The sequence below is a fragment of the Prionailurus bengalensis genome, chromosome A2 (genome assembly GCF_016509475.1).
Source record: "Prionailurus bengalensis isolate Pbe53 chromosome A2, Fcat_Pben_1.1_paternal_pri, whole genome shotgun sequence".
Lineage (NCBI taxonomy): Eukaryota > Metazoa > Chordata > Mammalia > Carnivora > Felidae > Prionailurus > Prionailurus bengalensis.
In genome coordinates, this window is record NC_057348.1 from 3,259,633 (window position 1) to 3,287,044 (window position 27,412).

The following is a 27,412-nucleotide window of genomic DNA, read 5'->3' on the forward strand; positions in this document are numbered from 1 at the left end:
CCAGGCAGGAAAAGAGCTGCGGAGTTTTCCAGGCGAGGAAACCGTGTTTGCAAAAATCCCGAGGATTAAGTCAGTAAGATCCATTTCATTCATTCCCTCTGAACATATTTAGTGCCTATTAAATGCTTCTGAAGGGCTGCACAGAATTTACTTGTTTCTTTTTGCTGTATAGCCTTTTTATTGTTTTAACTTTTTTTCTGCATGTAACATTTTTCTTTCTGTTGTTCCTATAAAAAGAAACTTATCATTCTAATTTCTGCTGCTATATTCAGTCGATGTCCAATTAGAAAAAAACAAAAACTTCGTTCTCGCTAAACCGCAGTTTCAGGTTGTCACCCGTCCCCCTACGTAAAACGTTTCGTCATGACGTAGGAGCCTGGCCCTCCTCCTCCCGCAGACCTCGCCCACACGCTCAGCCAATCACAGTGTCGAACTCTCGGCTTGACATCCTCCGCCTCCAATCGCGGGGCACCTCCTCCCCGCCAATGACAGGCGGTCGAGAGGAACCCCCCCCCCCCCCCCCCCCCGGTCGTCCGCGGGAATATCAATAAGGGAGCCATGGGGAGGAATAGAAGCCTCGACTCTCGCGAGGATGCTCCCGGCGCTCCCTTCTTCCCGAGGCGGGCTGTCACGTGACGCGGCCTCGCCCAATCGCCGCGCGGGCTGCGGGGGTCGCCGCGGTTCCCGCCAAATACGAGCTCGGCGGCCGCGGCAGCAGCGGCGCGGGCGGGAGGGCGAGCGGCAGTGGCCGCCTGAACGGAGCCCGCGCCTCCGCCGCCTGAGGGGAGCTCGAGCCGCCGCCGGGGCGATGCTGGAGGAGCTGGAGTGCGGGGCGCCGGGCGCCAGGGGAGCGGCCGCAGGTCGGTTCGGGCCCGCGCCGAGGGGAAGGGGGGGCGCGGCGCGCGGCCTGCGCAGGCCGAGGTGGCGGTTGGGGGCGGACGGGCCTCCCGGCCCCGGGCCCGCTCCTCTTCGGCGGGCGTTTGGTCGGTGCGGCCGTTACAAGCTGAGCGAGGGCCTTCGCGACCCGCAGGGCGCCCTCCTTGACGTTATTGTTGCGCCGCGACCATTTTTTTTCCCGGCGCTTTTGCGTCAGTTCGTCCTTCCAGGGCTCTCTGCGGTGACGGGTCGGTGTGGCCAGGAGGGGAGACTGAGGCCCAGGGAGGCGAAAGGGCTGGCTTTGCAGGTTGCCGAGTGCGTTTGTGCCCCCTGAGCAAGTCGGACCGTGCAGCGGCCCTCTGGCCGGGTGGGGAAACTGAGGCCCGGGGTCACACGGGTTCGGGGACCAGAACGCTGCGTCTGCGGCTCAGGGCAAGCCCAGGTAAGAGCCCTGGCTGGTGGGATCGCCAGGGAGCTGGGACTCGGGGGTTCTTGATCCTGCCCGCCGTGCAAGGTGAAGACCTGTCTTCCCCTCCCCCACCCCATCTTGGAAGGGGGCTTTCTGGCACCTGGCAGAGCCTCCGAAACGTGGGATGGCGAACCAAGGAAGACCAGACTGCCTGTTTACCTTGCTTGACTCCCATTGTATCCCTAGCCCTTGATGCAATGCTTGGCACATAGGAAGTGCCCGACAGATAAGGGTTGACAAGGAAATCAACTAGTCCAACCCACCACCTGGGCAGCGTTGACATTGGGGGCTATCCTGTGCACTCCTGGGGTGTTGAGTAGCATCCATGGCCTCCGCCCATTAGATCCCTGTGCCAACCCCTTTTCCCTATTTGTGACACCAAATAACGTATCCAGGTACTGCCAAGGGGCCTCTGGTGGGGGGCGCAGAATCGCCCCCTAGTTGAGAACCATTCTTTCAATTGTTTCCCGACTTTGGAATTTCAGAGACCTAAAATCCCTATAAATAAAGCTGCGGCTGATTGTCATCGACAGTCACTTGGTCCCGTAAGAATGTTTAACTAAGAAAAAAAAAAAAAATTAGGGGCGCCTGGGTGGCTCGGTCGGTTAAAGCATCCGAGTTCGGCTCAGGTCATGATCTCGCGGTCTGTGAGTTCGAGCCCCGCGTCGGGCTCTGTGCTGACCGCTCGGAGCCTGGAGCCTGTTCCAGATTCTGTGTCTCCCTCTCTCTCTGCCCCTCCCCCACTCACGCTCTGTCTCTCTCTGTCTCAAAAATAAATAAACGTTAAAAAAAAAAATTAAAAAGCACTCCCTACTGTGACCCTCCTCTCATAAAAGGAAGGGATGTTTAAAGGCTAGATAAAATTAGGAGGGGTGTAATCTTAGAATGGAGAGCATTGGTGACTACACACGAGTGTGTGTGAATTGTACGTGTACCGCTGAACGATCTGGATCCCCGGGTGGGCTACTGTTTTGTGTCAGCTTGTAGCTTTGGGGCCCAGGTCACTTGCCTTCCGCTCACATCAGAGCTGGTGACTCGGGGCCACACCAGTTAATACTTGGGGTTGTCCTAGAAGTAAATGTAAGTAGCTAGAGATTATGTACCTTCAGTTAAGAGGGGAAGAACATGACTTGGGTAACAGAACTTGAGGATGATGTTGTCTTGAATTGGGTAGAAAGGAAATGTGCATCCTTGGGGTATTTATCTTCTCAGCTTGGGGGACAGCCAAGGTTTTTAGCTTTTTACAAATGCTCCCTTGTCTGTATCTTTTACAAAACTTATGTAGCATGCCCCGGGTAAGTTTTTTCAAGCCAGCTATCCTAGCAGGTGTCAGCTTTCAAACTTACTCTAACCGATTTAAGGATATTTTTTCCAAAGACTTAGCTCTGTTTGCTGTCATTTCTGTATCAGCCCTGATGTTATTATTAGATGCCTTTCCTGAGATTTTTTTTTTTTTTCATGCAGGAAAACATTCTCCTTTATTTCCTGACAGCACTTTAGCTCCAGCCTGGCAAGATGTGTAGATTCTTATTTTAAAACAATAAGCCCTAGGGGCACCTGGGTGGCTCAGTCGGTGAAGCGTCCGACTTCGGCTCAGGTCATGATCTTGGGGTCCGTGAGTTCGAGCCCCACGTCGGGCTCTATGCAGACGGCTCAGAGCCTGGAGCCTGTTTCCGTTTCTGTGTCTCCCTCTCTCTCTGCCCCTCCCCTGCTCATGCTCTGTCTCTCTCTCTCTGTATCAGAAATAAATAAACGTTAAAAAAAAAAAAAACAACAATAAGCCCTATTCTGATTTTATAGATTTGGTAGTGAGGAGGGGGTTGGATTGGAGGAGAACATTTTGGGGTCGTTAATGGTGACATTGCTAACACATTATTTTCTCTCATCTTTGCTTCCACTCATTCCTTTTTTCTTTTTTTAAAGATTTTTTTTTCAATTTTATTTATTCTGAGACAGGGAGAGAGAGAGAGAGAGAGAAAGACAAAAGTGAAAGGGGTGGGGGCAGAAAGAGAGAATCCCAAGCAGCTTCTACGCTGTCGGCGCAGAGCCCGACGTGGGGCTTGATCTCACGAACCAAGAGATCATGACCTGATTGAAATCAAGATTTGGATGCTTAATCGACTGAGCCACGCAGGCGCCCCGTTGAAGATTTTATTCTTTTTTTTTTTTTTTTTTAATTTTTTTTTTTAACGTTTATTTATTTTTGCGACAGAGAGAGACAGAGCATGAACGGGGGAGGGGCAGAGAGAGAGGGAGACACAGAATCTGAAACAGGCTCCAGGCTCCGAGCCGTCAGCACAGAGCCCGACGCGGGGCTCGAACTCACATACCGCGAGATCGTGACCTGAGCCGAAGTCGGACGCTTAACCGACTGAGCCACCCAGGCGCCCCGAAGATTTTATTCTTAATAATGCCCCACAACTGAGCCAGCGGGTGCCCCATCATTCCCCTTTCCGCTGTCCCTATTACTGTACTCGTTGGTTTCCCACTGAGTGCCAGTTGTGAGCTAGGTGCCAAGGGTGTGGTATGGAACTCGTCTCCCTGTTGTTACAGGCTTCCTGTTGGGAGGGAGACATAATAAACAATGTAACTTTCAGAGCGATAAGTGCCACAAGGAGATGAGAAGATGTGACAGTGTTGAGAGCAGAATTTCTCGACCTATTAAGATTTGGGGCAGAAAATTCTGTCGTGGGTACTGTCCTGTGTATTTTAGGATATTTAGCAGTATCTGTGTCCTCTAACCCCTAGATGCCCCCCCCCCCCCCACCGCAAGACAACCAAAAATTTCCCTAAACGTTGCCACAGGCCCTGGGGGTAGGGGTGGCAAACAAAAATTGCCCCCACGGGACAACCACTTCGGACATATGAGGTGCTGCATATGCATTTACGACTTCAGGATTTCCACCTTTTAGTAACTTGTCCTTTGGTGCTTTTATTCACAGCCATGGATTGCAAAGACAGACCAGCTTTTCCAGTCAAGAAGTTAATACAAGGTAGCTTTCTGGGAAGGGGTTATATACTGTTCACAATTTATATCCTTCATGGCCTCCTCAGTTGTGTTTTTACTTTCCTTCGAGCAGAGGCCTTCTGTTGGGGTCGTCGGCAGGAGCATCAAGGGGCCCGTGGGGGGCGTGGGAGATAAACACTCACACCTCCAACTGGAAGGAAACCCATTTGGTTGCATTACTGATTTCTTAGATTTCCAGGAGCAAATCCAGCGGTCACTGCCTTTTGTAGGGTTTCTCTACTTCAGCTCTGTTGACATTCTGTCCTGTATATCGTAGAGTTTAGCGGTGTCCCTGGTCACTTTGCCCACGTCATGACAACCAGTGACGTCTCCAGACTTCCCCAGACATTCCCGACAGGCACACCTTCCCCTGGTTGAACCACTGTACAGGGAGATAAATGCGTCCAAATCCTTCTGTGTGAGAAGGGTAGTATATCTGCCCTCAGGGCAGACCGGACCGTATACAAGACCGTGGTTTCTGGTTTTTAAAACTCGGTATCTGGTTCCCTGTAGCAGCTTCCCTCCTCCTGTGGTGACAGATAGCAAGTCTGGTGTTGAGGGGAGTCACGTTAAGGGCAGCAGTGTCGGAGGTGAAAGGATTAGGGGCAGGGGCCAACTGGGGCACCCGAGGACAGGAGTGTTTTCTAGAGAAATCCCCCCCAGCCCCGCCTCGAGCCCAGCAAGGCTGATACTTGCTGAGCACGTGGAATATTAGAGTACTGATGAGCTGTTGCTCTCCTCACTTCCCCTGTAAAGACAGCCCCCCCCCCCTCTTCTGTTTCAGCTCGCCTGCCCTTCAAGCGCCTGAACCTTGTCCCAAAGGAGAAAAGTGAGGACGCGTCGGATGACACGAGGAGCCCTGAGGGTGCCCCTGCACAAGGCCGAGTCCCTCATCTGGAGACCTCTTTGGACAACTTGGAGAACAGCTGTCATATGGGTTCTGACATAGATTTTAATCCAAAACTTGTCAATGGGAAGGGTCCCTTAGATAACTTTTTAAGAAGTACAGTCAAAACCAGTATTGACCAGACCACGGTCATCACCGATTTGACGGAGGACTCGAGTGACCGGCTAGATGGCGTCGAGGCCCTTAGTAAACTAAAGTCTGCTGCCTCTCCCTCCGAGGAGGCCGTGAGTGGGGCCGGAGAAGAAGCTGGAGGTGAGGGGGGGCTGCCGGAGGCCAGTCTGAAGGACGAGCCGACGTGTCCCGAAGAGACCCTTTCAGACATTCCATGCAAAGCAGAGGAGGAGGGTGCTGGCTCCAGAGGCGCAGAGAGGAGTGGAGAGGGGCAGGAAGGCTCGCTCCAGAGCTGCCCCGAGCTGACAGGTGGTCTGAGAACATGCTCCGAGAAGGACCAGGACGGTTGGAGTGAAGCCAGGGGCATCCTGTTCAAAGGGAAGGTGCCCGTGGTGGTCTTGGAGGACATTCTGGCTGCAAAACCTCCCCGAACCAAGTCTCCTCCCACGCCGCCTGCAGACCAGGGCTTGCCCTCTGACAGCGAGATGCTGGAGTCCGGCCCCGAGGAAGACTCTGTTCTTAGCCACTCGTCCGGGGGTTCTTCCTCTCCTACCAGCTCACCCGAGGGGCAGTCTGCTCCCAAAAGGCATCCCCGCAGTCCCGGACCCTTCCCCACCTCCACACCCATCCGCAGAGTAAGTATCTCTGCTCAGTGCCAGTGTGGCAGTGCTGACAGGAGTCGCCTGGGACCGCCGTGTCATCCAGGTGCTTGGTGGCCAAGCAGGTGGGGCCGCAAACAGATGCGGAATTCTTTCGATATCCAGAACCATTAGAGGTGTTCGGGGGTGGCTCTGTTAGCCCCCAGTGTGTCAAGTGTCATCTTGGTAGCCGTGGTTGTTCACGCCTAACGAATGCTGCTGGTAACTCAGCAGTTTTAGTGACGGAACGGTTGTCAGCAGGCAACCATGAGCCCTCATGGCAAATGTGAGTTCCCTCCATTTCTTCTTCCTGTTCCGAGAGCCCCGTAAGGGTCTTGATGGTAAAAAGTCAGTCAGCGTTGGTGGAAAGGCCCCAAGGCCACAGGAAGGATAAACTGGGGATTCTGTAGGGTCAGCCCTCGTCCGCCTAGCCAGCCATCTGAAACCCTCCCCCAGAGCAGCAAGAACAAAAGAAAAACCTGGCACCATTTTTCAGGCCCACAGAAGGATGGCCTCTGAAATGCTTGTTGGTGTCACCGCTTTGCAATGAGCATGATGACGGCTGTCTCTGTTCTCATCTGCCCATAGGGTCTTGTGGTTGAAACTGGTAATATCAGTCAAGAATCCAGAGGTGTGTTTAACGGTGTTTTGTTTTGGGTTTTTGGTTTGGTGTTTTTTTTTTTTTTTTTTTTTTTGGTTTGTTTTTTGTATTGGTGGTAGAATTTTTGTTTACTTTAGGTTTTTGTTTTTGTTTTTGTTTGTTTTAAGTAAGCTCTACGTACAGCGTCCGGAGTCACCCATCCCAAGGAGGCTCTGTGCTGTGAGCACTATCAGTGCAGAGCCTGACGCAGCGCTTGGGGCTCGATCCCACGAACCGTGAGATCGTGACCTGAGCTAAAATTAACCAACTGAGCCACCCAGGTGCTCCCCCCGGCCCCCCCACCGCTGTTTGTTTGTTTGTTTAATGTAAGTTAGATCCTGGTTGGATCATTCAATATCTACCTGCTTGATTTGACCTTGCTCACTTTCTGAAATTTGATCTCTGGAGGAAAAATTATTTTTCTAGACGATTTCATGTCATTTATATCCTGAGAGGTGCAAGAGAGAAGAAGAAAATCGCTTTCACTTCAGGCTTTCAAAATACCAAAAGTGGAAGTCTTTTTTTCTTCTAAGTTTCTAAATGTTGCAGATGGATGTACATCTTCAAACTTCCGCCTGAGCCATTAACCAGACTCTCAGAATCAGGGCTGAAGTCCCTTTTTGTTGTCAGCCATCTTGTTTGGGTCAGCCAATCGCTTGAAACCGTTCCATTCTGCTGCTTCTGCTTTGCAGAAACACTGTCACATGACGGGGTGCAGCCAGTTAGCCTCGAGAACAGGACGTGTGCACGTGTTTCCATTCTTCTTAATCACTTCATTTTTTAAGTTTGTTTTTGTTCCCACAGCAAGGCCCGAGAATCAGGAAGTGACATAGTGGGGCCTTGTCATGAAACAATTCGGTGTCTGTCTGCTGGCCCACACAGCACTCCAGACAGCTGAGGGTGCTCAGCTGGGAAGGCCTGCACCTAAGATGCTCGGTCTGACTCCGAACACAGGCTTGCACTTTTGAGATGCTCTAGAAGGCAGTGTTCTTGCACAGCTTTGCAAATAATCGTACGCTGTGAGTGGCCAAGGTTCAGATGACCCCAGAGCCTGTGGCAGAAAGTTGCCCCTGCCACCCACAGGTGGGCTGGTCCATCACGAGGTGATCATGGGGAGCCTCTGGGCGCCCCGAGGGCCACGCAGCCTGAGGAAGTGGCTGCAGACAGACCATTTGCGACGACACCCGCAGCCTCGTACTTTATCGCCTTCCCCGTTCTCCACCAGGGGTTTTCATACCGCTGTAACTTGTTCGGTTTTATTTGGCTCTGTCATTCCTGGAGTCGGTACTGTAAGATTTTTGCATTGGAATCGCTAGGCATTCGCTGGCCCTGTATTGTGTGTGTGTCTGTGTGTGTGTGTGTGTGTGTGTGTGTGTGTGTGTGTGTCCGTCCGTCCCTTTCAGGGCACTTGTTAAAATGCAGATCCTGTTGTCTCTTCCCAAGGGAGTCTGATGTAGTCTACCCAGAGAGCTTCATTCTGTTGGGGTTGTTGTGTTGTTGTTTTAAAAAAATTTTTTTTTTCAACGTTTTTTATTTATTTTTGGGACAGAGAGAGACAAAGCATGAACGGGGGAGGGGCAGAGAGAGAGAGAGGGAGACACAGAATCGGAAACAGGCTCCAGGCTCCGAGCCATCAGCCCAGAGCCTGACGCGGGGCTCGAACTCACGGACTGCGAGATGGTGACCTGGTTGAAGTCGGACGCTTAACCGACTGTGCCACCCAGGCGCCCCTGTGTTGTTGTTTTAAGTACTCTCAGGGTTCTAGAGAATCTCCCTTTGAAAAAACAGTCATTTATGAACACCTATTTTAAGTAATCCAGGCTCAGATTACAAGTCAGAAACTAGCCAAACGGTTGCTATTTAGCAAGAGTGTTTTACCATTTGGGATAGAACCATTTCTCAAGTTTGTTTGCATTTTAACTGTCATTGATCCTCCTTTACTGGAGATTCAAGATTATCTTTCCATAAATGATGATGTTGATACAGCTGTGTTCCTGGAATCTTTGCATCTATACAAATGAACCCAGATCGCTGGAACTTTTCCCTGTAGAACTTAAATGACACAAGTATTAAGTTCTTCGTGTTTAAAGAACATAAAGGAAGCATGCCAGTCCTCTCTGCCCCCCCCCCCCCCCCCCCCCCCCCCCCCCCCGGTCTCTCCTGGGAGGCTGTCATTTTATGTTTCTCTGTGTGGTGGATGTGAGGCCTCCCTTGGGAATATACAGTATCATTTTGTTTCCTCACCTGAGCCATGTGCTGTAAATATGTTTCTTTTTCATTCTGGGGTGTGAAATCATTGGGCTGGGATGATGTATCTCTTGTTAGCTGCCATATCTTATACCTCTCGTGTGGACAAACTTTAGCTCACAGACTCACTCATTCTGGTTGGTGGATGGTTCCATTTCTCATTCTCAGCCAAGACAGAACAATGTGCTTCCTTCTACATGTTTCCTTGGGCTGCTGTGGAGTAGAATTTCGAGGTCCCGGGAATGCACACACTAATTTTTGCCTGCTTGCCCTCGACTATGGCTGGACCAATTTGGGTTGTATCTCTTCCCTGTGATTGGGTTTTTAGCTACTCCTGCATGCCCACTACTCTGCACCTCGTTCGCTGCTGCTTATGAGCTAAGAGATGAGGTCTCCTTATGTATAAAATCAGAACAAGCGGCTCTGAGAGGACCCTGCCAAATAAAGTACAAGAACGTTCATGCATCTCGTTAAATCAGTATTGACGACGTGGGATAGTTGATGGATGTGTGTATTTCAGCTTCCTTCTGGGATCGTGGATCTTGTTTTTGGCCGCTGAATTCCAAATAGGTAACACATACGGCCTAGACTTGGAGAGAGTTCATGAGCACTTGGGCCGAATATCAGGGAGATAATGTTATATCAGACCAGGAAGGTCCACCTGAGAGCCCAGGGAAGCAATAGATATGGGTTCTGCACGAAATCGTAATTGCTCTGATTGCTGGACGTCCTTAGTCGGCTCCTGGGCATCCTGTCAACTCTGCTGTGCCTGGACTCAGCACGGCGGGAGGGGACGTTGAATTTGCAACGGAAACTCACCACGTGTGGGCAAGACTGACCCAATGTGCTTTCCCCAGGTGCTCTCGCACAGCAGTCTGGATCACATTCAATACTGTAAATTTGAACGCACAGGACAACGACAGATACAGCAACGTGCAGATTCTGCTGTTCAGTCCTTTATGGTGGGGGTGAGGACCACAGACATGGCAGGCAAAGTGACTCTGGAGAAGGCAGGTGCTTTCTCTTAAGCCCTTGGTAAAACCGCTTTGGTAACTGGGCGTTTGTGCTGCTACGTGCTTAGTGCAGACAGGCTCGAGCGCGGTGTGCGTGGCTTTCATATGCCTCTGCTCAGCCATTTCCTAAGGGAAGATGTAATTCACAGTGGGAAGGATGTCTTGTTGAATGTATTGGTCTGTAAGTTTTATTCTGGAAGAGGTTTTGGACTTTCCCAAATAGATCATCGCCATGCAATTTTTGTCAGTGTGTCAGAGCATTTCAAGAGAAACAGGCCTTTGGTTTTTCAGTTCCACGTCAGTCCCGTTTTTTGGCTGCCTCTCCAAGGCTCAAAGGAGCCTGGGCAGTTACTGCTTTTCTGGCCTGAGCGCTCTCTCCTCCTGTTCGGCCAGCTGGTGGTTTGGGTTCCAGGATTCCCCGCTCTGGAGAGAGCTTAGGCCAGTAGTCTGAACTTGCTCACACTCCTACCTGAGGCCATGCCGCCAGCCTGGTGAGTGAACCCAGCGGTACGTCTTGGTGAGCCCTCCCAGCCCAGGCTCGCTTTGCAGCAGGATGATAGGGAATGTCGTACTCTAGGATATAGGGGACTAGACCAGATCGCCACCTCTGGCAAGCTGAGCTTTTCTCCTGAGCATTCACTCCACTCTCTCGAAGCCGCGCTAGGCAGAGAGTACGGATCGGTGGCTCATGGGAATCCAGCCCATAGATGTGTTTGATTTAATTCATGTAGTGTTAATTTTTACACATTCCCTATAAAATTTAAATACAGTTCCCAACATCAGCCACTCTTGGAAAAATCTGAAGGGGCAGGACTGCTGGGCTGCAGGCCAGTAAGAGCTCTGTCCCTTTTGGACGGGGTGCATCCTCTGTCCTCTGTCGCAAACCCTTGTACTCCGTGTCACCTGCCTGACACCGAGGCTGACTGTCCACTGCATTTATTTTTGAGCCTGCCCTGTTTTTCCTGTGGTTGGCCCCCTTCATTTTTGTCATCTGTCTCCTCAGTCTTATCCCCAGAGGCATGGATGTATGTGTTCATTGCAGATCACGACCTCACTAGGACATTTTAGTGTTTTGGTTCTAACTGGTGGAAACTGGTCACTTGGAACATTGTAGCCTTTACATAAAGAAGTTCTTAATCGTGTGAATCCCTTATCCCCGCCCCCCTTTCTTGCCCAAAGAAGTGTGTGATTTGTTCTATGTGATGTAGTGACTGAAACAACCCGTGTTGAAAGAGAAACGTCTCTCATTTCAGATAACTAAGAAACTGGTCAAAGCTTCTGCAGAGAAGGACAAGCTCAGACTGCAAAGAGTAAGACATTCCCCTTGAAGTAGAACGTTAACCTGTGCTTTTTGCGTTAAACAGTAAGCAAGCGGGGCGCCTGGGTGGCTCAGTCGGTTGAGCGTCCGACTTCAGCCAGGTCACGATCTCGCGGTCCGTGAGTTCGAGCCCCGCGTCGGGCTCTGGGCTGATGGCTCGGAGCCTGGAGCCTGCTTCGGATTCTGTGTCTCCCTCTCTCTCTGCCCCTCCCCCGTTCATGCTCTGTCTCTCTCTGTCCCAAAAATAAATAAACTTAAAGTAAATAAATGAAAGAAACCGTAAGCAAGGTCCTGTTGTCCCCTTTCCCCGCTTGTCCTGACCGTCACTGATAGGTGCTTCATTTCACACAACTGTGCCCTGGGACTCGTGGGTCGCATCATTTTTAGCTTTTGCTCGTAGACTTTTCTCTTAGTGTTGTTGTTAGTGCTGGCTGGATAGCTGGGCGTCCCATGTGGTCGAGCCTTTGCCTTCCAGAGGGTCCGGTCCCTCTCCCTGCGTCCCAGGCCCCTTCCCACCCGCCGTGCTGGTTTGGTGGCCATGACACCAGACGGGTGATTCTTGCGCGGCGATCCCTTCTGAGGCTTCACTTCCGTGTTCTGGGGTCACCTCGTGTCACACACTGCAAAGCAGAGCACTTTTTTCTCATTGCCGTGGAGGACAGGGCCAGCGGGCGTCTCCCCCACGCCAGCTGGTGGAAGGGGCGGGCTGTGTGCTCACCGGCTGCTCACTGTGCCGTGCACCTCGCGGTGGCATTCGGCCTTTGTGGGTCAGATCTTGATGGCGTTTTTAGGGTTTATCTCATTCTTTGTCGGAATCTCCGAGGTGGGGTGGGGGTGGAGACGGGGCTCCAGTATGGCTGATTTCCAGAAGCCTTGTCTCATTTAGCAATGAGAAGCAGGGCATCCCCTTGCACAGACACTGTTGGTGTCATTACCATCCCCAGAGCAGACACCTTCTTCAAGTGTCCTGTGCGTCACAGGAAGATGCAGAGGAAACGGTGTGAGAACTGGAACAGTCCAGGCGTCTCTCATGGCATGCCGCCATGACTTTTGTTAAAGCAACCAGGGGTTTCTCAGGGCAGAGGGTATAGACAAGGGCATAGTCATACGGCTAGACGAAAACTGAGTTGCCAGGGTCCTGATGTTGGGAAACCCATTTCTGATGGAAATGGGCCTTGAAAGTGACCCGTTGCTGTGGCAAAAGGAAGCACCTCTCTGCCTGGCAGGCCAGCTTGTTCAGGAGGAGTTCAAGGTTACAGAATAGCGCAGTGCCTCAGGCCATGTACCAGCTGTTTGGAATGAGGAGCCGATGTAAAGATAAAGTCATTTCTTGCTTTTACTGTTTATTCTCATTTATTTCCCCCTTATTTAGCACATTCCTGCTCCTCACCTCATCCCGTTCTTCCATTTCAGAGGAAATAAAACCCTATAATCTTACATGGTTTGGGGAGAAACGAAGGAAAAATGCTTTTGTTTTAAAGATAGAGAAGTAGAACCTATAGGCATTTCTGTCTGTATTTCATCACGGCTCTCTGGTTAAATAAATGTGGTTCAAGCCTAACAGCGGGTAGCCTGGAGGTGGTTCTTTTTTTTTTTTTTTTTTTTTTTTATTAAAAAATATTTTTTAATGTTATTTTTGATGAGAGAGACAGAGCATGAGTGGGGGAGGGGCAGAGAGAGAGGGAGACACAGAATCGGAAACAGGCTCCAGGCTCCGAGCCGTCAGCACAGAGCCCGACGCGGGGCTCGAACCCACAAACCTGTGAGATCACGACCTGAGCTGAAGCTTAACTGACTGAACCACCCAGGCGTCCCTGGAGGTTCTTCTTTAATTTTTTTTTTAATTTAGTGAAAAAGAGAGTAACTCTGGCCCACGTTTATACGTGGTATTTTGAATGAATCTTAAACTTTCTTTAAGGTTTATTTATTTTTGAGAGAGAGAGAGCGTGAGCGGGAAAGGGACAGTGAGGGAGGGAGTCACGGAATCGGAAGCAGGCTCCAGGCTCCGAGCCGTCAGCCCAGACAGAGCCCGGCGCGGGGCTCGGACTCGCGGACCGCGAGAAGCCAGAGGCACACCAAGACTCTTCCTTCGAATTGCCAGCAAGGTCCCTGGCCAGCGGCTGGTGGCCCTCACCTCTCTCCCAGCCCGGGGAGCGGGGGGAGGCGGCTTGGGCGGGCGGCCGGCCCTCTGGGAGACGCGCAGGGGCCCAGCCGCGCCTTGTCTCTCGGCCGCAGGACCGGGAGCGGCTGGGCAAGCAGCTCAAGCTACGGGCGGAGAAAGAAGAAAAGGAGAAGCTGAAGGAGGAGGCCAAGCGGGCCAGGGAAGAAGCCAAGAAGAAGAAGGAGGAAGAGAAGGAGCTGAAGGAGAAGGAGAGGCGCGAGAAACGGGAGAAGGACGAGAAGGAGAAGGCGGAGAAGCAGAGGCTCAAGGAGGAGCGGCGCAAGGAGCGACAGGAGGCGCTGGAGTGCGTGTGCCCGGGGGGGGGGGGGGGCGCTGGGGGCGGGAGCGTGCACCCCCAGGCCGCCGGGACCCTGGAGCGGCCTCTGGCGAGCTCGGGCCGGCTTGGTGTGCCGCCGTGCCTCCGGGCTGAAGCTGCGTCTCCCGTCTCCCAGGGCGAAGCTGGAGGAGAAGAGGAAAAAGGAAGAGGAGAAACGGTTGCGGGAAGAGGAGAAGGTAGGCTGTGCTGCCAGGACTGCGGAGTTCAGTCCGCTCGACCGCTGCCCGGTGTTCCTTCGTCTTGGGAAGCCAGGTGGCCCTCGCGGGGACTGCCACGTGTGCACATACCCTCCGGTGGCCGGCAGGCTCCCCGTCCTCCGCGCCTGGCACGGAGATGGGCTGGTGCCCGGCTGGGGCTGGGGTTGGTGGGTTTCGAGAGCAGACCTCAAAGCGATGCTTTCCTCTTAAAAATGCCGGGGCTCCCCTTCCGGGGGCCTTCGGCGTGTTTGCAGACACACACTGCTTCTCTCCATTTCTCCGTGCTTCTCTTTTCTTCCGTTGCAGCGCATTAAAGCAGAGAAGGCTGAAATCACGAGGTTCTTTCAGAAACCAAAGACCCCACAGGCCCCCAAGGTGAGCAGCCGGCCTCCTCCGGCTTGGCTTTTTGTCTTTGGCCTGCTCCTCCTTTTGAAAATACAAGGGTATCTTCTGGCCAGCTAGCTTCCCTTTCGGCAAGAGGAGGTCCCCGCTTGCCTCCTGGAGGGAGCTCTTATTTCTGGTAGAATCCGGAGGCTCAGTGTTTTGTCGTCTCACCAGGCGGAAAGTGTCAGGTTTGCTCAAACTACTGCCAGGTGTTTGGAGGTTGCTTCCTGAACAGTTTTGCCTTAGCAGCTGTCGGGGAGGATGTCCGGGAAGAGCCAGTCCTCACCCTCAGGGCGCTGACGCTCCAGATGGGAGGCAAGACCGGGCGTAAAAGGACAGTTCGGAATTCAGCACGGAATCCGGCTTCCTCAGCCTGGCATCTGTCCCCTCCTACCAGCGTCTGCCTCCAGAGACGCCAGGCTCCCTTCCCCCTCCCTCCATGCTCCAGACGGGACCCATCTCCCCCGGTGCAAGGGTGTCCGTCTAACGCTTTCTCTGCGTTCACATCCCTTCATATGTTCGTGTGTTTATACACGTAACAGATCACACTGTCACGTCCCTGCTTTGTTTTTGCAGCCGTGTCTCGGATCCTCTCTGTGCTGGACGCTTGGGTCTGCTTGTTCTTTCCATCGCGGCTTGCGCTTGCGTAGTGTGGATGGCGTCACAGTTTATATGTCCGTTGCCCTGTTGATGCCCCATCAGGGGCACACGGAGTGTCACTAACACTCCGCTCTGTACCCGTGCCTTCCTTTAGGACAACCACCCAGAAGCGGGCCAGACGCTCGGTTTTTTTAACTTCACTAACCCAGTGGGTCAAAAGAAACTGATGTCCTTTTTCACTTTACGTTTTTCCTTGGTTCCAGGTAGACATCGTTTTGCATTTGTTTACCATTTTCTTTCTTCTGTGATTTGCCAATTCCCATTTTTTACCCATTTTTCTGCAAGGTTGGCTTTTCCTCTGACCTCTGGGAGCTGTTTACGCAGCCAGGATTTTCATTCTTGGTGATACACACAGCAGATACTCCCTCTCAGTCTGTTACCCGCCGTCTAACCTGTTCGTGGCATCTTCTGTTGTACACAGGTTTTTGTTTTAATGGCAACATTGAAGATTTTTCATTTGCATGTGGTTGCAGAGCCTTGTGTACCCTGTGGCCATAGACAGATACGTTCTCTTTCCCGGTGTGTCTTGTTTTTTGCTTGTTGGTGGTTCTTTTGTTTTAGTTTTTGCTCGTTGTGCTTTTATGTGGAGTCCCTTAGCTTGGCTGATCTCTGCAGTTGTCGTGTGGGGCACGGCCCTAACTCTGTCCCGTGTGGTACCCGGTGTCCCTGCACGTGTTCGTCAGGGAGGCGGGCAGTCTGCTGCTTCTCACCTCGGGCTGTGAGTTGGAATCCCGAGGGATTACAAAGTCATGGAGCCTGGATCCCGTCCCAGAGCATCCCACGAGCCTGGCGTGGGCAGCGGGGATTTCGGCAGCCCCTGGACGGCCTGCTACGTGGCCGTGATGCAGGCTGTCCGCCGCCGCACTCTTTCCTCCGTGAGGCTGAAGCCTGGCTTTCTGATACGAACGTCGCGGCCGTGGACTGTCCTCCCCACTGCCCGTGTCCTCGTGCACTGCCAGCTTCGGGATCCACTGACAAACACATTGCTGGTGCCGAAGGAGCTCCGGGAGGGGACACCGAGCCCACCGGAACCTGCGGACACAGACGCTGATGTGTCAGGTCCACGGCAGGCTCTGCTGGGGTCGGTGGGGGATGGGCTCCAGGCCGCAAGCCAGGCTGTGGTGCGGCTCTGGGTAAAGCCACTCTCCCAGGTCTCGGTTTCCTCACCTGGGAGCTCTGCTTTTATCACTCACCTCCCCCCTTCTTACTTGTCATTATTTAAGAAACTTTTTTTAATGTGTTACTTTCATTTGTTTTTTATTTTGAGAGAGAGGGGGTGTGCATGCACAAGCAGGGGAGGCGCAGAGAGAAGGAGAGAGAGAATCCCAAGCAGGCTCTGTAGCTGTCTGTGCAGAACCTGACATGGGGCTGGAACTCTGGAATCGTGAGATGACCTGAGCCGAAGTAAGATGCTTAACCGACTGAGCCACCCAGGCATCCCTCACTGCTACTTTTTAAAGAGCCGTGTTTATTGAGGTGTTGACAGGAAAACTTGCCCGTTCAGTGAGGCTGACAACGTGTGTGGGACTCCACGGCACCCGCATAGTCCAGATCTAGAGTGTTTCTATCGGCCCATAGGGTTCCCTGACAGTCCACAGCCTCCTCCCCCCAGCCGCAGCCCCTGGCACCTGCTGAAGTGACCTCCAACCCCGTAGGTTTGCCTTTTCCAGAAACCCGTGTAGGTGACGTCACATGGCATGTGGCCTCCTGTGTGTCTCCTGGGACTTCCCAACCCGGATGAATCTGAAGGGCAGTGCGCTGTGTGTCGAGCGGCTCGTCCTCGCGGCTGCCGAGAGGCGGCCGTCCCAGCACGCGGGAGTGCCGTCACACCCTCTTCTCCATTTCAGACCCTGGCCGGCTCTTGCGGGAAGTTTGCCCCCTTTGAAATTAAAGAGCACATGGTCCTTGCCCCTCGGTTTCGGACCGCCTTCGACCAGGACCTCTGTGATCAGTTGGACCAGCTCCTCCGGCAGCAGAACGGCGAGTTCTCCTTCCTGAAGGATCTGAAAGGCCGACAGCCCCTCAGGTCCGGACCCACCGTGGTTTCCAACCGAAACACAGACACCTGTAACAGGTTAGTGGCCGGGGGGACGGTCGTCTACCTGTTGGTGAAGTCAGAGCACAGTCGGAGAGGCCGGGAAGGGAGGGGCCCGGGACAGAGCCCTGGGTTCTGGTCTGCTGCTGGCTTGGCTCTGGGCCACCCGTCTCTCTTCGGGCGTCCCATGAGCTCTTGCAGCCCCGTGTGCAGTGGCTTTGCAGGAAGCTGCTGCTGTGGAGTGCGGATTCCTGTCCTGGCTTCCCGGACTCTCGGGGCAGGGATCTTGGTTCCTTCCGTGCCAGCCTCCCTGGGGGGACGTCTCCCCGTTCTTGTCGGTCTGCTCATTCTGCACCACCCTACTTGTATCGATGCTGTGGGCCAGCAACTTAGCAATCTTGTTTCTCCCTCCTCCTCGGCTTTGTGTCCCTGGAGTAAATGCTCCTTAGCTTCGTTGGGACCAGGCGGTCACCCGTCTTCGTAAGACGCTTACAGCCTGCTTCCCCGGGAAGCCTGGGTGGCAGGCGGGCGCGTTGCGGGGGAGGCGCGTTCCTGAGTTTGCTGGCTCCCCCTCAGCGATGTGGTGATCGTGGAGAGCGGCAAGGTCGACGGCGTTCCCGAAAGGAAGAAGTTTGGCAGGATGAAGCTCCTGCAGTTTTCCGAGAATCACCGACCGGCGTACTGGGGCACGTGGAATAAGAAGACGACCGTCATCCACCCGCGGGACCCCTGGGCGCTAGACAGGGTGAGCACGTGGCAGACCTCCGACGGTCCAGGCACGCCTGTCCGCGTTTCCTTCTCGTCTGGCCTTTTGTACGCGGGTCTCCTGGATCCCACGAGTATCGTCGCTTTTCTGCTCTGACTGACGCACGGTGCCTTTGTTTTCCCAGAAGCTCCTGGACTACGAGGTGGACAGCGACGAGGAGTGGGAGGAGGAAGAGCCGGGAGAGTCCCTGTCCCACAGTGAGGGGGTGAGCACCTGCCCGCGCCGGTTTCAGGCTTCGCCCGGAAGGCAGGCCCCGGGCTGAGTCCACTCGCAGACGGCCCCTGCTTGGCCCGCGGGGTTGCCTGAACGTTTCGGGCAGCCTCGAACATCCCCATTTCCAGCTTGTCTTAGGAAACCCTACCTGGTGACACCAGCCTGCTTGGCAGTGGAGGCAAGAAGCGTCCCCCACTGTTAGCTGGGGCCCACTTGCCCCCTGGTCCACTGTGGTCTCCGCACCCCCCGTCCCCGTCTCGCATCTGGGTGGCTTCGCGCGCCCTGTGGTACCTGACGCCGGCCCGCTGTCAGCCACTGGGATCGGTCCCCAAGTTTCTCCCGGTGCTTGTGGCGTCCAGAAAAGCGTCTGCCAGGTGTTCGCAGATTCACGTTCCAAGCGCAGTCGACACTCTGGGGCTGCGTGTCGTGAACGTCCTTTGTTTTCCTTTTGAGGATGATGACGACGAAGTGGGAGACGATGAGGATGAGGACGATGGCTTCTTCGTGCCCCACGGGTACCTGTCTGAGGACGAGGGGGTCACCGAGGTGAGGGGGCGAGCGGGGAGGTGACGGTCCCCGAGAGAGCTCGGCCGGGCCCCAGCCTGGGGCTGTGACAGTGATGCCATGAGGTTTGCGGGTCAGGGCACTAAACCGCGTCGGGCCTGTTTACGTTTCCTTAGCTAAGGTTGGAACTTACAAGAAGATGTGCAGTGAGCTCTAACGATTGGCATTTGTAAATCCATCACCCCAAATGAAATCTCGGACTTTTCCATCTCTCCAGGAGGTGCCCCCGTGCCCCTTGGTTAACCCCCAACCCCCACCACTGACTTTCCGGACCCTGCCAGACAGTGGAACTTTCGATGGCCTGTCGGGATGCAGTGTTTGGGCAGTGGAGAAACAGCCCCGGGGGGGGGTGGGGGGTGGGGGGTAGGTTTTGTGTCTCCAAGTCAGACTGGAGGGGTCGATGCGTCTTACACGCTTCCAGCTAGCAAGGTAGGCACGTCTGAGGTGCCCACGAGCTCACCGGTGTTTGAGAATGGAGCCGGGCCCGGTGTGGAAGGTGCCGGGCCCGGTGTGGAAGGTGCCGGGCCCGGCGGTTGAACTGGGCATGAGATTTGGGGTTGGTGATTTGAGAGCCTTGGCGTGACATACTCACCAGCAAGTCCCGAGTGGCCTTGAGAGGCTTACTGGTGACATTAGGAAAATACCTGAGACTTTTGCCGGTCGTGGCCAGAGGGACTGCTTCCAGACAGCAAGGGGCACACGTGCCAGTCACGGTCGAGTCTAGGGAAACACTCTGCCGTTTCCCGGCTGGTAGCGTTAGAAGAGGGGTGCAGGACGCGGTGGGGCCTGGGGGTGCGGCGGCCCTGACTGCGGGCGGCCCTGCGCCGCCCCAGCACGCTCTTCTTCCTTCTCGCCGCTCCGGAGGCGGGATGAGAGGGCACAGGGCCCCCGGGGACCCCAAAGTAAGCATTGTTCTCCCACCTGCAAGGAGTGTGCCGACCCAGAGAACCACAAGGTTCGCCAGAAACTGAAGGCCAAAGAGTGGGACGAGTTTCTGGCCAAGGGGAAGAGGTTCCGCGTGCTCCAGCCTGTGAAGATCGGCTGCGTCTGGGCGGCCGACAAGGACGGAGGCGCCGACCTGAAGGTGCTCCAGCAGTTCACGGCGTGCCTCCTGGAGACGGTCCCCTCGGAGGAGGAGCAGACGCCCAAGGCCTCCAAACGAGAGAAGAGGGACCAGCAGAGTGAGTGCCGGTGCCTGGCGGGAGGGGGAGCGGGAGTGGGTCGGGCCCCCGGCTGTCCTGGGCCCAGGAAGACTTTGTTAGGTGTCTGGGTCAAGACGTGCAAGGTCTTTCAACAGACAACGAAAGCCAGTGCTTGCTGGCATCTGTTCACCCTTTAGTACACCAGCCACACAGGGCAGCTACTTTAATTAGCACGCTCCCCCTGGAGCGTGTGGCGGCCATAACTAAGGAGAAATAGGCTCGTGGTGTCAGACGTGGTGGTTCAGCCAGAGACCCCCCCCCCACCCCGGGAAGCTTGGCCTTCACAGACTTTCTGCAGCTACTTCCTGTGTCTTAAACCTGCCCTTAGAAGGCCACCCGAGGGCGCCTGGGGCTCAGTCAGTTAAGCATCGGACTCTTGGTCTCCGCGTAGGTCTTGATCTCAGGGTCGTGAGTTCAAGCCCTGCCTCGGGGTCCACACTGGGTGTGGAGCCTGCTTTAGAAATAAAGTTGTGGTTTTTTGTTTTGTTTTTTATTTAAAAAAAAAAAAAAAAAAAAAAAGGCCCTCTCGAAGCTGACCGTGTGTCTTAACCTTGGCGACCGACCAGGGAGCAGCGTGCGATGTTTGTTCTCTTTCTCCTCGTGTCTCCCGCCCCCCCGTGTCCCCTTCCCCTGCCAGTCTTGGCCCAGCTGCTCCCGCTGCTGCACGGGAACGTGAACGGAAGCAAGGTGATCATCCGGGAGTTCCAGGAGTGCTGCCGCCGAGGGCTGCTCGGCAAGGACACGGGCAGTCCCGACAGCAGCTCCGCCAGCCCGCCGAGCCCCGGCTCTTCCCGCCCACAGACCCCCACCAGCAGCGAGGACGCCGCCGTCCCCTCCAAGGCCAGGCTCAAGCGGATCATTTCTGAGAACTCGGTGTACGAGAAGAGGCCTGACTTCAGGATGTGCTGGTACGTCCACCCGCAGGTGCTGAAGAGCTTTGACCAGGAGCACCTGCCCGTGCCGTGCCAGTGGAGTTACGTCACCGTGGTGCCCTCGGCCACCAGGGAGGACAGTGGCAGCATCCCGGCCGCGGGGCCCGGCCAGGGGACGCCCATGTCGCTGAAGAGGAAGTCCGCGGGCAGCATGTGCATCACCCAGTTCATGAAGAAGCGCAGGCACGACGGGCAGGTGAGGGGCGGGGCGGGGCGATCCCCCCCCCCAAGGGCTTTCTTGTTTGCAGTAAAGTGCATTTTTTTAGAGCCGTTGTAGACCGGCGGCAAGAGTGATCAGAAAGCATAGCGGTTTCCCATACGCCACCCCACCCCCCCCCCCCCCCCCCGTCCCCAGCTGCAGTTTCCCCACTGTTGACCCGGCGCCAGAGCCGTGCGTCTGTCGTCACGGACAGCCTACGTCCACGTGTCCTCCTCACCCAGGGTCCCGGTTGACGTTAGGGGTCCTGCCTGCTGCTGCGTGTTCTGCGCGTGTGGGCAGGCGTACGATGGCGTGTGTCCACCACAGAGCACCTCCACGGACCTGAACGTGCCCTGGGTTCCGGCTGCTCACCCGTCCTTCCCCCACACTCCGGGGGACCACGCATCTGCTGTCCCCGTCGTTGTGTCTTTTCCAGAATCGCAGGCGTGGGTGCACACAGCGTGTAGCCTTTTCGGGTGGTTGGCTTCTCGCGTCGCTCTGTGTGTGTCCGATTCTTCCGTGTTTGTTCGTGGCTGAATAGCTCGTTTCCTTTTAGCACCCGGCAGGGTTCCGTGCAGTGACTTTGTAGTTTAGTTTTTTGTTTTGTTTTGTTTTTAACTTTCTAAAAATAATTTTGAGAAAGAGCGAGCATGAGTGGGGAGGGGCACTGGGAGAGGGAGAGAGAGACCATCGCAAGCAGGCTCCCCCCCACTGCCAGTGTGCGCGTTGGGCTCGATCCCACCCACGAACCGTGGCTGTGATCTGAGGAGAAATCAAGAGTTGGATGCTCAACCAACTGAGCCACCCAGCCACCCCCAGTTTTTAGTTTTTTAAATCTCTTTTTGCTTTTACATTCACTTAACGTGACTATTAAGCATTTATTCTGCATCAGGGACCCTTGCTAGAGTTTGTAGGCGGCGATGAGCAGAACCCATCGGATGGGAGGCACAGATAGGAATTTGTCACAGGAATAGTGGTCTAATCACAAACAGGCAGCTCGGGAGCAAGTACCCAGAGCAGAGTGTGGGGACCTGGGGGGTGGGCGGCCTCCTGGGGACACCCGTGTGGAGTGGCCTCCGGGGCCCTCTGCGTGCCCCGAGGGGCAGGTGCCCCAGCGGCAGCCTTCGCTGATGTTGGGTGTGTCTGTTTTTTTTCCTTCCTGGACCGTGAGTGTAACGAGTTTCTTTTCTATCCCGCCTCTGAGTCTCACTGGAAACCTATTTTCAGGATGAGCACTGGGTCCTCGTTTTAGGCAGGCAACTCAGAGTTAGAGGTTTTATGGGGATGAGACGGGGGGGGGGGGGGGGGGGGTCTTAAAAGTCAGGTCTCCTGCTCACGTCCAGTGTCCTCTGCAGGGGAGGTGTGGCTTGGGGAGCTGTGTGCCAAAGGCCGGATGGTGATGCCCCCCTCACGCCCCGCTCCTGCCCACTGCTTCTCTGACATTAGTCACCATCTGGCTTAGGAAAGAAAGTGGCCATTAGAACAGGGAAGCAGGAGAGATTACTCCCAGGGGGGGTGTCAGCCCACCTCCCTGCTGGCAGCAGACAGATGAGGCCTTTGGTATGTTGGTTATTGTCTGTTCTTAAGTCTATTTATTTATTTTGAGAGAGAGAGAGAGAGAGAGAGCACAAGTGGGGGAAGCGCAGAGAGAGAATCCCGAGTAGGCTCCACACTGTCCACATGGAGCCCCATGCAGGGCTCGATCTCGTGAACTGTGCGATCATGACCTGAGCTGAAGTCAGACGCTTAACCGACTGAGCCACCCAGGCGCCCCAGGCCTTTGATACGTCGTAAACCTTCCTTTTTTAAACTGTCCGTGTTACCTGTCCTCAGTGCAAGGCTGTGTGCAGGGCTCCGCCTGGCCTGTGGACACGGCTTGTACCGTGGAGAGCCCACTGGGTTAGGGTCGGGGCCTCAGACCCACAAACAACTTCCTTCCCTGGACCTCAGCCGAAATGAGCCGAAACGAGAGAAGAGGGACCAGCAGAGTGAGCGCCGGTGCCTGGCGGGAGCGGGAGCGGGAGCGGGAGGGGGTCGGGCTGCCGGATGTCCTGTTGGATCTGTTTTGTGTTCAAGCTGTGCTTGAGCAGTAGGACCTTTTCGTGGTCCGTGCTGGTGTCACCCAAACAGTCTAAGGAGGAACCTGAGTGTGACTGGCTCTGGTTGAAAGCAGCAGTGGGAACCTGGCTTGAAAATGGCTGGGCTGGAAAACAGCCTCGTGTGTTCCCCCCATCTGAGCAGCATCTGCAGGCCTCTGCCCTTCTGTCGTCCCTCAGGGCCCTGCTGTGTCCCTGTCTGTTTCACTGGGGTGGGTGAGAGTCACACGTCCTCGCGTGACGGTCACGGCTGCATCCTGAGCCCCACTGGGCTCTTTCACCCGTGGCTGTCCTCATTTGTGTTCATGACCCACGTTTGCACGGAAAACCTTGATTTTAGCCCCTGTTACGCGTTTCCTTACATGCCAGGTGCTGTAGTCGGCACTTCATATGAATCCCCGTGTTTCATTGGCGAGATGCTTCATCATCTTACTGAGACACCAGGAAAGAAAAAATGCTCCCAGTTAACCTAGGGTGACCCCCCAGGGGACTCGTGGATGCATGAGAAAGTGTGTGTCTGGGAATCCATGAAACGGGGAGTCTCAGCTGATGATACATGTGAACAGCAGCCCCGTGCTTTCGTTCCCCGTTCACGGGGGAGGCCTTGCAGAGGCTCAGCGGCGTGGGGAACTCAGCCGAAGGCCACACGGCACGTGAACCATGCTCCGGGCCCTGCGTGCGGCTCACCTGCTATCCCTGGGGGTCTAAAACTGTTCTGGACAGAAGCACCACTCAGAGCAGACCAAATCTTTGGAGTCCTGGGCTTGCTGGACCCAGTGGTTCTGACTCAGTAGGTCTGAGGGAGGAATCTAAAGCCTGCATTTTAAAAACCCCTCAGGAAATGGCACGTGACGGGCCCAGGACCGCAGTGTGGGCCTGCACGGTGTGTGCGTCATGGGGTGAGAAGCCCGGAACACCCGGCTCTGGGGATGCTCTGGGAGTGGTTCCGTGGGCAGCTAGCCTCGCCCCTGCTCTGCAGAGTGGGACACCCTCCTCCACGGTCCCCTCGTGTCGGGCCACCGGTAACGGGGCCCCAAAGCCACGGCATCAACACAGGAGGGTTTGTCTCAGCAACGAGAGGTCCTCGGCTCCTGTGCCGACGGGCTCCCCGTGTCCTGCTCCCTCCTTCCTTAGTATGTGGCCTTGGTCCTCATGGTCACAGGATGGCTGTCGCCCCTCCTGCCCCCAAGACCGAGGTGGCAGAGGCTCCGTTCAGCTGGAAAGGGACACCGTCCCCGACAGGCTTCCTCCTGAGTCTCTCTGGCCAGAATCGTTGGCACAGCCCATCAGCTGCGGGAGAGGCTGGGAAAGGGACTGGCCAGCAGCCCCCAACAAAACTCCGGCTCTGTTTCAGAAGCCGGGGAGGGGGGAATGGCTTTGGGGCACGCGCTGAGCAGGCCCCCCACCGCACGGCACCCACATAAAGCGGGAGACCCGGGTAGACGTCTAGAAGGTAGGTTGGAAGGCGCAGGAGCACGTAGAGTGCTTCCACTTGCGTTTCGGTAAAGCCGCCGGTGCTTCTGTACCCTTGGGGGTAGTTGTCGCAAACCCTAGAGGTGTGCAGATAGAGCTTTTAGACTGGGTTGGGCTGTCTTCCTTTTGTGGGAGTTTAAAAGTCTGTGTGAGTTCAAAGTAGTCCCGATACGCGTGGGTTCACCAGGTGCCCTGGTCAGTGAGCTGAGCAGGCCGAGGAGGGGCGCCAGTCCTGCCGCCGGACGTCTCGTGAGGCCCGAGGGTGACGCGAGCTCTGCGACTCGGTTTTAGTTTAAAGCGGGGAGAGGTTCTGTGTTCCCTCTCCGGTCAGAAGTCTGTGCTCAAGATGACCCGGAACAGGGTTCTCCCCAGCTGCCGAGCTTTACCGTGGCTACACAGCGGGACTCGGGATGTCCTCCCGGAGTCTCCGGGTGGAAGCCTGGCCCATCCCGGAGGGCTGCGCTTGGTGGCTCATCTGAAAACCAGCGGAGCCGTGGGAAGCCTTGTTCACCTGCACTCGCGTGTCCCGTCTGCGGGGCCCGTGAGCGGGGACGATGGGCGGGTCCCTCTTGCCTGGCAGACCCAGCCGAGCGCCTCCTGAGTGGCGTAGTTGAGGGCCGGGCCATCTGTCCTCAGCCCGGGGATCCTTTCGACACAGGTGGTTGGGAGTCCCCCTTGGCGTCCGGCCGTTGGCAGCACGGCTCGCTCTGGGGGCCCTTGTCGTGTCCGTTGGGCTGCCCGGCTGGGCCCGGCGGCAGTCTGCACACCCCCAGTGGCCTTGTGCCGTCTGTCACCCCTTCTCCGGCAAAGGCAGCTTTCTGTAGCGGAGAAGTTCCAAGAGTGTCGTGAGAAATAGGCCTTCTGTTGAAATAGGCCCACCTCTGCCTCGGCTGGTTCTTTGTCGTTCACCAAGGCGCCCGTGTGGATGGCTGGTGTTTAAAATCAGTCCTCCCTGGGGCACCTGGGTGGCACAGTCGGTTAAGCGTCCGACTTCAGCCAGGTCACGATCTTGCGGTCCGGGAGTTCGAGCCCCACGTCAGGCTCTGGGCAGATGGCTCAGAGCCTGGAGCCTGTTTCTGATTCTGTGTCTCCCTCTCTCTCTGCCCCTCCCCCGTTCATGCTCTCTCTCTGTCCCAAAAATAAATAAACGTTGGAAAAAATAAAATAAAATAAATAAATAAAATCAGTCCTCCCTTTCACGCTTTCTGTCCTCTCTGGTGAAAGCCGATAGAAACGGCTCCAGGATGTCGGTGGAAATTCTGCTGTCAGTGGAGGCCCTGCCTGGCCCCCGCCCGCAGTTGCTTGGATGGTGTTGTCCCTGGCAGAAGTGATCTAAGCATGAGTGGACCAGAAATCCGGGTCTCTAAGTCAGAGACAGTTCGCGGATAATGCTGGTGGTAGTTTTCGGAGATCTGAGTGAGGTCTTTTGACAGAAACTCCCTGTCCCCCAGGGCTCCTTTGCTGATAGGCTCTCAAGCAGACTCCTCAAATTTGTTGCCAGGACAGGTAGAGGCGGGGGGGGGGGGCACAGCAGCCCCCCTGCCCCACCCGTGGCCCGTCTGCTTCTGCTGCTGCTGTTGACGGCCTGTGCGCCCTTGTCTGTCCAGGTTGGAGCTGGGGACCTGGATGGGTTCCAGGCAGACACGGAGGAGGAGGAAGAGGAGGACGGCGACTGTGTGATCCTGGACATCTCGGATGTTGGGGGTGAGAAAGGCCCAAGCCCTCCCCTTTCATCAGCCTGGCCGGAAGGGAAGAACGTGCCCTTTTGCTCCCACGCGCCTCTTGTCTGTAAACAGCGAGGCTGCGTGATGGGACCCCAAAAGGCACTGGGTGGGCCGGGGTGGGTGTGGGCGTTGGGTTCCAGTGCGGGCCCTGGAGGGTCTGACTGGTCTGAAAGCTGCCGTGGGCACATCAGGACTGGACTACGGTAGCCGTAGCAGAAACAGGTGCAGTAATGGTCTGGCATTTGGGTGCTGACCACCCAAATCGTGGCACTGTTCCAGAAGCTTCTGAGAGAATCCACAGTGCTGCCCCTGTGGCGTTGACCTGCGGGCTGAGTACCATGAGGCAGAGTGGTGGAGTCCTGGGGTGGTCTCGGCCATAGACAGGGCTCAGGGAGACCCGGGGGAGAGGTGGGAGCCCGGTGGATTTCTGGGGCGGGGGAGGGGGGCAGGGGGGATCGGAAGTACCAGGGTCAGTTGTGAGGACAGGGCGCACAGCAGGGCTGGTATGGGTGGTGAGGGAGGCTGAACTGAACTTGCCGAGTGAACTAAGGAGGGGACGGGGTCTGAGGGCAGTGAATACAGCTGTCTCGAGGGGGTATGTGGGGGACAGCAGCTTGAGCCCCTACCCGGTGTTGGGGTGCGGTCGGCTAAAGCCCCCTCCCTCTCTTGCCTTGCAGAGGCCCAGGCCCCGTGTGGAACCGCTTCCGGAGCTGGGGGGTCCGTGGGGATGGACAGCAGCGAGAGTCCCCCGCCTGCCAGCTCGCTCGGCCCCTGCTGAGCGCCCCACCGGCCCGGTGCATGCGTGTAGGATGGTTTAGGGATTCACAAACGCCTCTCGGATACTTGAAAGTCCTGCGAGTCTGTGTGAAGAGCACTTTGTCCTGCTTCGCAGACCTCCCCTGAGGTCTGGAAAGTTTTATATAGGATGCTTGATTGGTTCCTTTTGATACTTGTAAAAATGTTCCCCCCAAAAGCTGCATATTAATCTGCCCTTTAATAAAGCATTATCGCGATGTGAGGACCTGTACAGGGAAAGCCTGGTCGCGCCCTGCGGGCCCCGGAGCAGGCACTGTGATGAAATGCTTGTAAATGAGTTGGAGCCTGCTGCGGCTCCCAGACCCCATGTGGGTGTGTATAAACTTATTGTCCAGCCCTGACCCGGCGCGTCTGTCATCTTTTCGGACACATCGTTTCTTGTGAGTGGGTGTGTGCTGTTACCTGGGGCCTGAGCCGCCCCGCTGCC

The 27,412-nt window shown here is 55.4% G+C and overlaps 1 protein-coding gene across 5 annotated transcripts; it reads left to right on the forward strand.

Moving 5' to 3' along the window:
* Positions 1-554: 554 nt before the first annotated feature.
* Positions 555-27,326, forward strand: CHAF1A (chromatin assembly factor 1 subunit A). Of its 5 annotated transcripts, none has more exons than XM_043586215.1 (15): positions 555-860; positions 4,288-4,338; positions 5,137-6,005; positions 11,162-11,218; positions 13,462-13,691; positions 13,840-13,900; positions 14,228-14,296; positions 16,813-17,039; positions 17,577-17,745; positions 17,894-17,971; positions 18,433-18,525; positions 19,472-19,724; positions 20,383-20,873; positions 26,053-26,149; positions 26,847-27,326. In XM_043586215.1, exons 1-15 carry the CDS (start codon positions 593-595, stop codon positions 26,945-26,947), a joined length of 3,114 nt encoding a protein of 1,037 aa, XP_043442150.1. In that variant the 5' UTR covers positions 555-592; the 3' UTR covers positions 26,948-27,326. The 5 variants fall into 5 exon arrangements, with proteins under 5 accessions (XP_043442150.1, XP_043442149.1, XP_043442151.1 ...); XM_043586214.1 differs by having other exon boundaries at positions 585-860; positions 17,891-17,971; XM_043586218.1 differs by lacking the exon at positions 555-860 and adding an exon at positions 927-1,318 and having other exon boundaries at positions 17,891-17,971.
* Positions 27,327-27,412: the final 86 nt, after the last annotated feature.

What these genes read in the sequence shown, in the direction of transcription:
- CHAF1A (XM_043586214.1), top strand. Translation starts at nt 593, where the DNA reads ATGCTCCCGGCGCTCCCTTCTTCCCGAGGCGGGCTGTCACGTGACGCG. An exon ending in AACACAGACACCTGTAACAG is followed by an intron (nt 17,040 to 17,576) that starts GTTAGTGGCCGG and finishes GCTCCCCCTCAG; the next exon opens with CGATGTGGTGATCGTGGAGA. An exon ending in AGAGAAGAGGGACCAGCAGA is followed by an intron (nt 19,725 to 20,382) that starts GTGAGTGCCGGT and finishes TTCCCCTGCCAG; the next exon opens with TCTTGGCCCAGCTGCTCCCG.